We start from the raw sequence: 14,498 nt of genomic DNA, 5'->3' as shown, positions 1-14,498 counted from the left end.
CAGTTCGTTGTGTCACTGTGCTGCCGACTGCTTCTTGAAATGCAACCGCTGATAAAGTACGATGCACCAGAGCCATCCAGAGCAGAGCCTTCTTGCGATTGTCAATTATCGTGACCACTGCTGCCAGCAATCACGTAAAATGACAACATTACTGCCACGTATTTCTGCAGCGTCGCAGAAAGAACATCCAGCTTGTCGTGGTCCTATTACTCGGCGTCGTTAAAACTCAGTGAGGTGTTGATAACGGCGTCTTTGTCGCCATGTCCAATCTCAAAGGTAACTGACTCTCACGATCGTTACAGCGTGTACTTAACGCAAATCTGATTTGCATCTACACAGTGTCGCTACTAGCGCCATTCTTTTGCAGTTGCGCTAAATTTGAACAGATATCATCTCTCAGCTGTAGAAATAGACCTACCAACTTTCGTTTATGTCTCGCAACTCCTTTCTAGTGTTGTGATTTTTTCCGTCAGTGCAGATGGATAGATACGATGTCTAATGAGGAGGAAGTCTAAGTCGGTGCAAATGAGTATGGACTGCAATAGATTTGCTGACGTGAAGAGATTCGCACAGGGTACTGCGGAGAGCTGCATCAAATCAGTCTACGGACAGAAGGCAACAACAATGACACAACAAATCAAAAAGAACTGATGTCCCGATTTAAAGAATTTCTGGCTAGATCATTACCAAAACGAAAATAATTTGAATGACTCCAAAGCAAAAAATAACACCTAAATGTGTTCCGCCAGTCTGGAGTTCTGTCGAAAAATCTCCTGGGCGTTAAAACAACAGAAGCCGTATGCATTTCACTGCCAAAGACGGCACGCGATTCCCTAAGTTTTTGGGACCTTCGAGACACCATTTCTTATTCCATTAACTCGCAATTGGTCTCACGAGACTGAGTGCTCCCAGTTCCATTCCTCCCAACAAGGGGGGAAAAAACCAGCAGTATTGTGAATTCAACCCGAGACCTCCGCTTAGAGTAGCGAAAAAGCGTCAATAGCGTTAAAAGCTCTCAGTGGTCCGACAACTCCTTAAGAGTCAGCTATCTCTCCAATAATCTTCTTCTTGCATTTATAAAATCTGTTTCATAGAGTTCGTCGTTTTCTACACTCAGTCGCCGAAAGTCTCTATTATTAACTGTTTCATACCACAACTACTAATCCCCGTGTTATCTCTGGCTTCTCCGTCGTCGTTCTTCAGAAGAGAACTAATTCCAATTTTTAAAGATCTTTCTTCGTCTTCGATTCTTCTAAGACGTCCGTCACATAGCGAATTATTTTATTCTGTCTTGCCTTAATATATTCTCTTCGCCCGTTGTTTTATGGTTACATTTGTCACATACTGCAGCACAATTCTCCGCAGCTTCTTCTAATTATCGGCATGACCACAATCAACAATCTTATCTTTGTTTATTGTTAAAGTTCCATACTGTTCATCTGTGGAGCGTACTTCCTTATCCAATTATATAATATATCCGTTTCTTAACATCATATCTTGTCAATTTCGTTCACGACGTATCATTTAGACGTTGTACGGCTTTTTGTTTCTGGTTCATTTGCTGTTGTACTTGTGTATCCTTTTCTCAGCTTCGATGTCTATTAAACACAGACCCAAGGTACACTCTAAGACAAAAAAGCCGACGCGCCACGAAGAAATTATCAGAGTGGGACGGTAATCCGTAAATTTGATATAAATATGCAGACAAATAAATGATTACAATTTCAGAAAAAATACGTGATTTATTCAAGAAGAAGAGCTAGTTAATAACACGTTGGCCCACCTCTGGCCTTTATGCAATCAGTTATCCTGAGGGATGTTGTGCCAGGTTCTGTCCGACTGGAGAGTTAGATGTATAAAACATTTTCAGTTTTCTTCCCGCGTCAATTTGGGATAAGATCATCAAACTCCAAAGTTGGATGGAGGGCCCAGCCCATAATGCTCCAGGCCTTTACTAGCTAAATATAACTGATTAGTTGGTGAATATGGATGGCTACATGCTTACAGATTAATACATCGCACAATGGCTTAAAATTAAAAATAATGAACATACTGTGTTGTTGTTGTTGTGGCCTTCAGTCCAGAGACTGTTTTGATGCAGTTCTCCATGCTACTCTATCCTCTGCAAACTTCTTCATCTCCAAGTAACTGCTGCACCCTACATTCTTCTGCAGCTGCTTAGTGTATTCATATCTTGGTCTCCCTCTACGATTTTTACCCTCCACGCTGCCCTCCAACACTAACTTGGTGATCCCTTGATGCCTCAGAACACGTCCTACCAACCGGTCCCTTCTTCTTGTCAAGTTGTACCACAAATTCCTCTTCTCCCCAATCCTATTCAATACCTCCTCATTAGTTATGTGATCTACCCATCTAATCTTCAGCATTCTTCTGTAGCACCACATTTCGAAAGCTTCAGTTCTTTTCTCGTCTAAACTATTTATCGTCCATGTTTCACTTCTATACATGGCTACACTCCATACAAATACTCTCAGAAACGACTTCCTGACACTTAAATCTATGCTCAATGTTAACAAATTTCTCTTCTTAAGAAACACTTTTCTTGCCATTGCCAGTTCACTTTTTATATCCTCTCTACTTCGACCATGATTAGTTATTTTGCTTCGCAAATAGCAAAGCTCATCTACTACTTTAAGTGTCTCATTTCCCAATGCAAATCCCTCAGCATCACCTAATTCGACTACATTCCATTATCCTCGTTTTGGAACAAAAAATAGTGGCAATTATTTATTCACAACCGATACAAAAGAGTTACACGTTTGCACCTGTTACTGTCCTTCAAAGTAGTCACCAGCACTGTTTAGAACCCATTGCCAGCAATGTGAAAGGCGTAGTATACCGCTAGCAGAGCCTGTTCTGCTCATGGTGCGAATGGAGCGGTCTACTGCCTGTCGAATCTCTGGAACAGCTCTGAAGCGAATACCACGAAGTGGTTCCTTCCATCTTCGGAATCAAATCAAAGTCACAAGGACTTAAGTCGTATTACTGTTCGTTTTTGGAGCATCACCTGCGACCAGCTTTGCGAAAGAAGCGGCGACACTTTCTGCGCAACCCACTCATCATTTTGCGTGACAATGCACGGGCGCATACAGCACAAGCTGCGGGTGTTCTGTTCGGTCGGTGGGACTGGGAAGTACTGTACCATCCCCGGACTTATGCGCTTGTGACTTTGATTTGATTCTGAAGATGAAGAAGATGAAGGAACCACTTCGTGGCATTCGCTTCAGAACTCCAGAGGTTCGATAGGCAGTAGACCGCTCCATTAGCACCATCAACAAAACAGGCTCTGCTAACGGTATACTACGACTTCCACATCGATGGAAACGGGTTCTATACAACGCTGGTGACTACTTTGAAGGACAGTGACAGGTGCAAACATGTAAGTCTTTTGTATCGGTTGCGAATGAATAGTTGCCACTATTTAAGTTCCAACCCTCGTATCGTCCTTTGAAGGCTCTGTCCATTTCCGTTCAACTGCTCTTCCAGGTCCTTTGCCGTCACTGACAAAATTACATTGTGACCGCAAACCTCAAAAGTTTTTATTTCTTCTCCATGGATTTTCATTCCTACTCCAAATTTTTCTTTTGCTTCCTTTACTGCCGGCTCAATATATAGACTGAATAATATCAAGATGGACTACAACCCTGTCTCACTCCCTTCCCAAACACTGCTTCCCTTTCATGCCCCTCGACTCTTATAACTGCCATCTGGCTTCTGTACAACTTGTAAACAGCCTTTCGCTCCCTGTATTTGACCCCTGCCAAGTTCGGAATTTGAAAGAGAGTGTTCCAGTCAACATTGTCAAAATCTTTCTCTAAGTCTACAAATGCAACCAACATAAGTTTGCCTTTCTTTAATCTATCTTCTAACATAAGTCGTAGGGTCAGTATTGCCTCACGTGTTTCAACATTTCTACCGAATCCAGACTGATCTTCCCCAAGGTCGGCTTCTACCAGTTTTTCACCCGTCAGTAAAGAATTCGTGTCAGTATTTTGCAGCCGTGATTTATTAAACTGATCGGTAATTTTCACACCTGTCAGGATGGAATTAATACACTCCTGGAAATTGAAATAAGAACACCGTGAATTCATTGTCCCAGGAAGGGGAAACTTTATTGACACATTCCTGGAGTCAGATACATCACATGATCACACTGACAGAACCACAGGCACATAGACACAGGCAACAGAGCATGCACAATGTCGGCACTAGTACAGTGTATATCCACCTTTCGCAGCAATGCAGGCTGCTATTCTCCCATGGAGACGATCGTAGAGATGCTGGATGTAGTCCTGTGGAACGGCTTGCCATGCCATTTCCACCTGGCGCCTCAGTTGGACCAGCGTTCGTGCTGGACGTGCAGACCGCGTGAGACGACGCTTCATCCCGTCCCAAACATGCTCAATGGGGGACAGATCCGGAGATCTTGCTGGCCAGGGTAGTTGACTTACACCTTCTAGAGCACGTTGGGTGGCACGGGATACATGCGGACGTGCATTGTCCTGTTGGAACAGCAAGTTCCCTTGCCGGTCTAGGAATGGTAGAACGATGGGTTTGATGACGGTTTGGATGTACCGTGCACTATTCAGTGTCCCCTCGACGATCACCAGTGGTGTACGGCCAGTGTAGGAGATCGCTCCCCACACCATGATGCCGGGTGTTGGCCCTGTGTGCCTCGGTCGTATGCAGTCCTGATTGTGGCGCTCACCTGCACGGCGCCAAACACGCATACGACCATCATTGGCACCAAGGCAGAAGCGACTCTCATCGCTGAAGACGACACGTCTCCATTCGTCCCTCTATTCACGCCTGTCGCGACACCACTGGAGGCGGGCTGCACGATGTTGGGGCGTGAGCGGAAGACGGCCTAACGGTGTGCGGGACCGTAGCCCAGCTTCATGGAGACGGTCGCGTATGGTCCTCGCCGATACCCCAGGAGCAACAGTGTCCCTAATTTGCCGGGAAGTGGCGGTGCGGTCCCCTACGGCACTGCGTAGGATCCTACGGTCTTGGCGTGCATCCGTGCGTCGCTGCGGTCCGGTCCCAGGTCGACGGGCACGTGCACCTTCCGCCGACCACTGTCGACAACATCGATGTACTGTGGAGACCTCACGCCCCACGTGTTGAGCAATTCGGCGGTACGTCCACCCGGCCTCCCGCATGCCCACTATACGCCCTCGCTCAAAGTCCGTCAACTGCACATACGGTTCACGTCCACGCTGTCGCGGCATGCTACCAGTGTTAAAGACTGCGATGGAGCTCCGTATGCCACGGCAAACTGGCTGACACTGACGGCGGCGGTGCACAAATGCTGCGCAGCTAGCGCCATTCGACGGCCAACACCGCGGTTCCTGGTGTGTCCGCTGTGCCGTGCGTGTGATCATTGCTTGTACAGCCCTCTCGCAGTGTCCGGAGTAAGTATGGTGGGTCTGACACACCGGTGTCAATGTGTTCTTTTTTCCATTTCCAGGAGTGTATGTTCTTCTAGAAGTATGAGGGTATTTCGCCTGTCTCATACATCTTGCTCACCAGATGGTAGACTTTTGTCAGGACTGGCTCTCTCAAGGCTATCAGTAGTTCTAATGGAATGTCGTCTACTACCGGGGCCTTGTTTCGACTTAGGTCTTCCAGTGCTCTGTCAAATTCTTCACGTAGTATCATAACTCCCATTTCATCTTCACCTACGCCCTCTTCCATTTCCACAATATTGTCCTCGAGTACATCGCCCTTGTATAGATCCTCTATATACTCCTTCCACCTATCTGCTTTCCCTTCTTCGCTTAGAACTGGTTTTCCATCTAAGCTCTTGATATTCATACAAGTGGTTCTCTTTTATCCAAAGATGTCTTTAATTTTCCTGTAGGCACTATCTATCTTACACCTAGTGATATATGCCTCTATATCCTTACATTTGTCCTCTAGCCATCCCTGCTTAGTCATTTTCCACTTCCTGTCGATATTTTTGAGACTTTTGTATTTATTTTTGCCTGCTTCGTTTACTGCATTTTTATATTTTCTCCTCTCATCAATGAAATTCAGTATCTCTTCTGTTACTCAAGGATTTATACTGAAAATTTGTTGTAAGATCCTATGGGACCAAACTGCTCTGTGCAGAATTCTACCCTCATTCTATATTCAACTACTGCTTTTCCTTCTCTCCCTTTTCCTACTATCGAATTAGGGTCCCCGTGACTATTAAATTTTCGTCTCCCTTCACTGTCTGAAGAATTTATTTTCTTTCATCATACTTTTCTTCAATCTCTTCGTCATCTGTGGAGCTAGTTGGCATAGAAACTTGTACTACTGTGATAGATGTGGCCTTTGTGTCTATCTGGACTACAATAATCCGTTCACTATGCTGTTCGTAGTAGCTTATCCATGCTCCTATTTTTTTATTCATTATTAAACCTACTCCTGCATTACCCCTATTTGATTTCGTATTTATAAGCTTGTATTCATCTGACCACTAGTCTGGTTCCTCCTGCCACCGAACTTCACTAATTTCCACTATTTCTAACTTCAACCTATCCATTTCCATTTTTAAATTTTCTAACCTATCTTCCCTATAAAGGGATCTGACATTCCACACTCCGATCCGTAGAACGTCAGTTTTGTTTCTCCTGAGTAGTTCCCCCCGCAGATCCGAATGGGGGACTATTTTGCCTCCGGAATATTTTACCCAAGAGGACGCCATCATCATTTAACCATACAGTAAAGCTGCATTCCCTCGGGAAAAATTACGGCTGTAGTTTCCCCTTGCTTTCAGCCGTCCGCAGTACCAGTACACCAGTCTTACAAGGCCAGATCAGTCATTCATCCAGACTGCTGCCCCTGCAACTACTGAAAAGGCTGCTGCCCCTCTTCAGGTACCGCATGTTTCTGTGGTCTCTCAACAGATACCCTTCCGTTGTGGTTGCACCTACGGTTCGACTATCTGTATCGCTAGGCACGCCAGCCTCCCCACGAACGGCAAGGTCCAATGTTCATGGGGGGGGGGGGGGGCACATATACTGTATTAGTATTTAATACTACTCATTTAACTGGTGATACATTAAAGTTTTATTTTTTGAGCTACGTATGCTAACTATTGTTAATTAAAAATTCGTCTATAGAGTAGAAGGAGTTGTCCAGTAAAAATGGTTTTAGGTTAGATTTGGAATTTACTCCGTGCCTATAAAATATTTAGTGTTATTGTGAAAATGATCAAAGTTCTTCGTGACTTTATATTGTGCTCCTTTCTGATCCTCTGTAAAGTAAAGTAAAAAGTAATGAAGGTAATCTCTTCCGTTGTAATCTTGTAGCAGTGGACATGACTATTCTGCACATGTTGTGATGTAGTATTAACAACGAATTTCATTTGTAAAAATATACATTGTGAGGGAACAGCTAAAATTGCTAGTTCCTTAAATAGGCATCTATAAGATGTTTGTGAGTGTACACCACATAGTATTCCCATTGCTCATACTTTTGCAATAAATAATTTCTTTCTAAGTGATGAGCTACCCAGAAGAAAATACTATTAGAGAATGGCCCTAGCAATATAAAAAAGAAGTGAAAGCAGTGATTTTTTAATTTCCAGGACAGTAAAAGTTGCTGGACTTTGCTCTTTGCTCTACTCAGTAATATATTTCTTCCACTTAGAGTTTTTATTAAGTTGTGCACTCTAAAATGTGGACCATTCCACCCTTTTTTACTGACTCCTGTAAGTTTGAAACATGAATTGTTGTGTTATTTGTATGTTTTGTATAGAGCTGAATGTAGTGTTTTCTTATTACAATGAACAAAGAGTACATTTTGAGACAACCACTTAATAATTGGTTTAAAAAGATTGCTAACAATTTCTTCTGGTTTGTTCCTACCACGATTAATTATAACGCTTGTCTCATTTATAAATACTACTTATTACAATGTCACTAAGGTATTTAAGAAATGGGAGTAGACCGAAATTACAACCACGTGCAGCTCTGTTAATAATTCCTCCCTAGTCACTTAACTTTTCTCTCGTTCAACAAATTTTTACGTTCTTTTTCTTAAGTTTGATTCAAGTGAATTGTTTGGAAAGCCAATAGTTCTCTAAAATTTAAGTTTTTCTAAGAGACTATTGTGATCAACGTAATCAAACGTTTCGACAGATCGCAAGAAATATCAACTAGTGTATGTTGTTGTTTAAGCCTAGGTGAGTGAATGTATAAAGGGAATTCTCTGTCGAGCAACTCTCCTTGACTTGAAACTGTGACGTGAAAAGTTCTACTATTGTGTACCTAAGTCCCTCGCGGCGCCGAGAAATATATCTGTAAAGAAACTGGAAGATAATTACTCCCATATTATGTAAATTGAAGTAAGAGGGGGGGGGGCGGAAGGAAATGGAAGGGAAGGAACTAATGATATCAGCAGCATCGCGAGTTGTGGGGAATCGGCGGGACGAGTGTGCCGGACCGGGACTGGAACCAGTTGCGTTTACCACTGCGTCACCTGGATATAGTGTCCATCGCAAACACCTGGATAGATCAGGAAGAACAGACACCATGCATTCACATGATTTATTCGCTTCTATGGGTAATAAATCTACAACCTTCAGTGCAGATGAAAATTGATGTTCGACCGCCAGCGCGGATGTAAAATTAGCGAACATGAAGACTTGGGCAGGGCTGCTGGTAGGTGGTGCCTGGTGGGAGACAGTCCGCGCATTTGAGATAAACACTGTGTCCAGGTAGTGGAGTGGTAAACGCAACTGCGCAGTAAGCAGGAGAACGAGTCTCGGTTCGCCATACATTTTCTCTTATCGTCACAGATTACGTACAAAGTCCTGATGCAGCTAACACTACTAGCGCCTTCCCTTTCCCTTCCTGTCTGCCCGCCTCCTCCCCCCCCCCCCTTTAAGTTAACGTAATATGTGTCTCAGCTGCAGATCCCGCGTGGTGTACATTCTTTTGGACAAGAACAGACACCACGCTTTCATTTAATTACTCGCATCTTTCGAGTTACGTTCCCTATAAAGAGGTTGCAAGAACTGAAGAAGCCGGCCGCTGTGGCCGAGCGGTTCTAGGCGCTACAGTCTGGAACCACGCGACCGCTAGGGTCGCAGGTTCGAATCCTGCCTCGGGCATGGATGTATGTGATGTCCTTCGGTTAGTTAGGTTTAAGTAGTTCTAAGTCTAGGGGACTGATGACCTCATATGTTAACTCCCATAGTGCTCAGAGCCATTTGAACCATTTGAACTGAACAAAAGGAAGTCGCCACGTTGGGCAGACTGGATTCATTGATTGGGGGAGGAGACCAGAAAGCGAGGTCATCGGTCCCATCGGATTGGAGGAGGATGGGGAAGGAAGTTGGTTGTGCCCTTTTAAAGGAACCGTCCCTGCATTTTCCTGAAACGATTTTGTGTAATCACGAAAAACCTAAATGAGGATGGCCGGATGTGGGTTTGAACCGTAGTCCTCCCGAATGCGAGTGCGGTCTGCTAACCACTGCGGCACCTCACTCGGCGCCAGACCGGAGACTCACCTCGTGCGCCAGCCTGAGGAACAGCTGCTCGGAGCGCAGGATGTTGAGGACCTTGCAGATGGCGACGCACATGGTGGAGGCGACGCAGAGCGCCAGCGTCGCCTGGTCCAGGTCGGCGCCCGCCTGCCTGTCGACCACCGCCGCCACCTGCCGGCACAGCACCACACACCAGCACACCACCTGCCGGCACAGCACCACACACCAGCACACCACCTGCCGGCACAGCACCACACACCAGCACACCACCTGCCGGCACAGCACCACACACCAGCACACCACCTGCCGGCACAGCACCACACACCAGCACACCACCTGCTGGCACAGCCCCATACACCAGCACACCACCTGCCGGCACAGCACCACACACCAGCACACCACCTGCCGGCACAGCACCACACACCAGCACACCACCTGCCGGCACAGCACCACACACCAGCACATCTTCTGCAGGTCCCGCTCCTCAACTGTGCAGGGCGGCGCCGCTCGGCGCTGCTGCCTTATCTCTTACAGCCTTTCGTTCGGAGAGCGTATTTATTTCGAGGCCCAATCACAAAGTTATAACTGAAAAAAATTAAGCTGCGTCATATATTTTTAATTTGTTTGCACAACCCCAGCACCGGCCACTAGGAGTAGTGTGTTTGGCTGAAAATCAATTACGTATTGTACGCCAATTTCAATCCCAGCCACTGTTTAAATTTTGGATGAAAATTATAAGCATTGGCGATTGAAGACCCCTACATCTACATCTACATCTACATTCATACTCCGCAATCCACCATACGGTGCTTGGCGGAGGGTACCTTGAACCACAACTAGCATCTTCTCTCCCTGTTCCACTCCCAAACAGAACGAGGGAAAAATGACTGCCTCTATGCCTCTCTACGAGCCCTAATCTCTCTTATCTTATCTTTGTGGTCTTTCCGCGAAATATAAGTTGGCGGCAGTAAAATTGTACAGTCAGCCTCAAATGCTGGTTCTCTAAATTTCCTCAGTAGAAATTCACGAAAAGAACGCCTCCTTTCCTCCAGAGACTCCCACCCGAGTTCCTGAAGCATTTCCGCAACACTCCCGTGATGGTCAAATCTACCAGTAACAAATCTAGCAGCCCGCCTCTGAATTGCTTCTATGTCCTCCCTCAATCTGACCTGATAGGTAACCCAAACGCTCGAGCAGTACTCAAGAATAGGTGGTATTAGTGTTTTATAAACGGCCTCCTTTACAGATGAACCACATCTTCCCAAAATTCTACCAATGAACCGAAGACGACTATCCGCCTTCCCCACAACTGCCATTACATGCTTGTCCCACTTCATATCGCTCTGCAATGTTACACCCAAATATTTAATCGACGTGACTGTCTCAAGCGCTACACTACTAATGAAGTATTCAACCATTACGGGATTATTTTTCCTATTCATCTGCATTAATTTACATTTATCTATATTTAGAGTTAGCAGCCATTCTTTACACCGATCACAAACCCTGTCCAAGTCATCTTGTATCCTCCTACAGTCATAGCATAAGGAGACACTGCCGAAGGCCTTGTAAAAGAGAACGGAGAAGCGAATGGAGGTTGGGGACACTTTCTTACCCTTGGGGTGAGAAACTGCCCTCAAAATGCGGAAGAATCAGCAGCGATCAACGGCATGAAGATGCAGAAGGCAATTGAAACCACTGCCTTAAAGACACATAATGTGTATCCACCGGATATGGGTGGTCAACTGTTCAACAGTTGCGCATCCATTCGCTCCTGCACATCTCCGCAGGCGTCCATCCGTGTCATGTATGGCCCGTTGTTCACCACAGATGCCTCGGCGTCAGTTTTGGACAGCGCCGTTTTGTCATACACGGTATACTTTACCCACGGTGGCACGCGAACAGTTTACAAACTTGGCCGTTTCGGAAATGGTTCCACCCTTGGCCGGAAAGCCAATTATCATGCCCTTTTGGACGTCAGATAAATCGCTCCGTTTCAGCACTCCGACAAAGTCTGCACGGTTTTCTGCGTTCCCCCGTTTCACTTTATACACTCTCCACCGCTAGTGGTGTCACATGCCGCCTGTAAGGGGTTATTGCACGTTGACATCGAATATAGGCGGTGGTCTCAGTAGTGTGATTGGACCGTGTAATAGAAACCACTGTTCAGAAACCACAGGAGGAGGAAGCATACTTGGAGGCACGGGAAGACTCAAGCTGGACTGCATCATGGCCAGAGACAGATTCCGAAATCAGATAGTGAATTCCAAGGCATGGCCAGGAGCATCTGTAGACCCAGATCACAAATTATTAATTATGAAGAGCAGACTGAAGTTTAGGAGAATAGTCAGGAAGAATCAGTGTGGAATAATTGGGATGTTCAACTACTGAAAAATGATGATGTTTATTTCAAGTTCGCGAAAGATGTAGATACCGTGATAGTGACTACCATAGTAGTAGCAGACAAATATAGGTACAAGGTATGTAACAGCGAAGAAACCACGGGTAACAGAAGAAATACTTGAACTAATCGTCGAAAGAAGGAAGGGAAAAAACTTCAGGAAAAGCAAAGAATAATACAATGTCAATGTGTTAGGATCGACATAAATAATATGTGCAGAGTAGGTAAAGCTAAGTGATTGCAGGAAAAATCTGAACAAATCACAAAGGAAATGATTATCAGAAGGACAGTTACAAGTTACGTGAAGTCACGACGACATTCGGTGAAATGGAAAATTGTACTGAAATGCAGGAGGATCCGCAGCGAATTGACGCATGGTGCAGGGAATGGCAATTGAATCTCAATGTAGACAAGTGTAATGTGCTGCGAATACACAGAAAGATAGATCCCTTATCATTTAGCTACAAAATAGCAGGTCAGCAACTGGAAGCAGTTAATTCCATAAATTATCTGGGAGTACGCATTAGGAGTGATTTAAAATGGAATGATCATATAAAGTTGATCGTCGGTAAAGCAGATGCCAGACTGAGATTCATTGGAAGAATCCTAAGGAAATGCAATCCGAAAACAAAGGAAGTAGGTTACAGTACACTCGTTCGCCCACTGCTTGAATACTGCTCAGCGGTGTGGGATCCGTACCAGATAGGGTTGATAGAAGAGATAGAGAAGATCCAACGGAGAGCAGCGCGCTTCGTTACAGGATCATTTAGTAATCGCGAAAGCGTTACGGAGATGATAGATAAACTCCAGTGGAAGACTCTACAGGAGAGAGGCTCAGTAGCTCGGTACGGACTTTTGTTAAAGTTTCGAGAACATACCTTCACCGAAGAGTCCAGCAGTATATTGCTCCCTCCTACGTATATCTCGCGAAGAGACCATGAGGATAAAAGCAGAGAGATTAGAGCCCACACAGAAGCATACAGACAATCCTTCTTTCCACGAACAATACGAGACTGGAATAGAAGGGAGAACCGATAGACGTACTCAGCGTACCCTCCGCCACACACCGTCAGGTGGCTTGCGGAGTATGGTTGTAGATGTAGAAGACCAAAGGCGTCAACATTAAGAGCGCAACAAGAATGTCACTGTTAAACGCAGAGCAGTACTCTTTCCTGAGTACAGGAAACAGCACAAAAAATTTTCCACACGTCAGAATTCTAGGTCTGGCCGTCGGCACGATTTTACAACACTGTAGGACACAAAAGTTTCTGGACGAAGTGTTGTCACAAAGCTGTATCTGCTCGTAGTCTAAAAGTGGGGTCACAGACGGCGGCGGTCGAGGCTCGCTCGCCACACCTGCGCCAATCATTCTTTGACAACCAATGAGCGTTCGTTAGTGTTCTGAGAGCTCTGCAGTGAATGTCGTACCCAGTGCGAGTATTAAACGTGATCGTAGCGAGTTATTAGGTTAGCAGCGCAAGGAGCTATATGCTGTTAGCACTGTTGACAAACTAGTACATTGCTACATCCTTGGATGCTAGCAAGTTTTGGAGGGAGCTTCGAAACCGATGACCAAGAGCCCGAAGATTATTTGCAAGGGTATCATATTTCATAGCTCCAGGCAGAGATGCTTGCTTTGCTAGGGCTTCTACTTGTTCGTTTCCAGGCATCCAAGAGTGGTCTTTCATCCATACTTCACGATGTCGCGAGTGTTCCTCTGCATCCAAAACACAACATCGACAATTTCAGCTACTATGGAGTTGGTACAACTGTACTATAGCTGGTACAATGTACTAACAAAAATGGTTCAAATGGCTCTGATCACTTTGCGACTTAACTTCTGAGGTCATCAGTCGCCTAGAACTTAGAACTAATTAAACCTAACTAACCTAAAATTTCCATGCCCGAGGCAGGATTCGAACCTACGGTCGCTATGTTCCAGACTGCAGCGCCTAGAACCGCACGGCCACTCCGGCCGGCACAATGTACTAACAGAGATAGTGACTACTATAACTCGTGTGGACGTCTATGCGAATTATAAGGTTTACAAAATGGCAGTCAGCTCGGCTGTCATAATAGTGGAGTCTCGATCCAGCTTGTATAGGCCTTGTTGTTTGCCTGGGGGTATCCAGTATGTATTACCAGCGCCTTCACTAGACTTGGATCCATTTGGACACATCACACATCTATCGTGTTTGTGAGGTAGGAATCCCATTTTCGTTGCGTTAATTGGGTCCTGGATTTGACACGTAAACTGGTATACTGGTCATGATATCAATCTGCAGGGTCAACGCTTCGTGTGGCCTCTTGTAGTGCGGTAGAAGAACACTTTTCAACACTTGGTGCCCTAATATCTGCATCTCCATGTATTCAGCGGCGATAGGTGGAAGTTGCTTATTTATCCAGTATCTTCCGCTTGCACAACAGGATGTTTATACCCGAATTTTTTCGTCAAAGGATTCATATTCTTCGAAACAGAGTAATAGGAGGAATTTCTTGTACTGGAATATTCGTCGCAACTTTTAATGGTGGCTTATTGGCTTCAACCAGTAATGCGTTCGTCAGGCTTGACATGAACGCCCCAGTAACTCTACG

General features: G+C 45.2%; 1 protein-coding gene across 1 annotated transcript in view; it reads right to left on the bottom strand.

Annotated features, from left to right (window-relative positions):
- LOC126095347 (odorant receptor Or2-like) overlaps window positions 1-14,498 on the bottom strand; it is a 210,311-nt gene that overhangs the window by 178,974 nt on the left and 16,839 nt on the right. The window contains exon 2 of the mRNA XM_049910151.1: window positions 9,527-9,937. Coding sequence (XP_049766108.1) covers window positions 9,527-9,937 — 411 coding nt within the window. The remainder of the gene's footprint in view (window positions 1-9,526; window positions 9,938-14,498) is intronic.

This window comes from Schistocerca cancellata, chromosome 8 (assembly GCF_023864275.1).
Source record: "Schistocerca cancellata isolate TAMUIC-IGC-003103 chromosome 8, iqSchCanc2.1, whole genome shotgun sequence".
Classification (NCBI taxonomy): Eukaryota; Metazoa; Arthropoda; class Insecta; order Orthoptera; family Acrididae; genus Schistocerca; species Schistocerca cancellata.
This window is presented reverse-complemented; position numbering and strand designations above follow the sequence as displayed.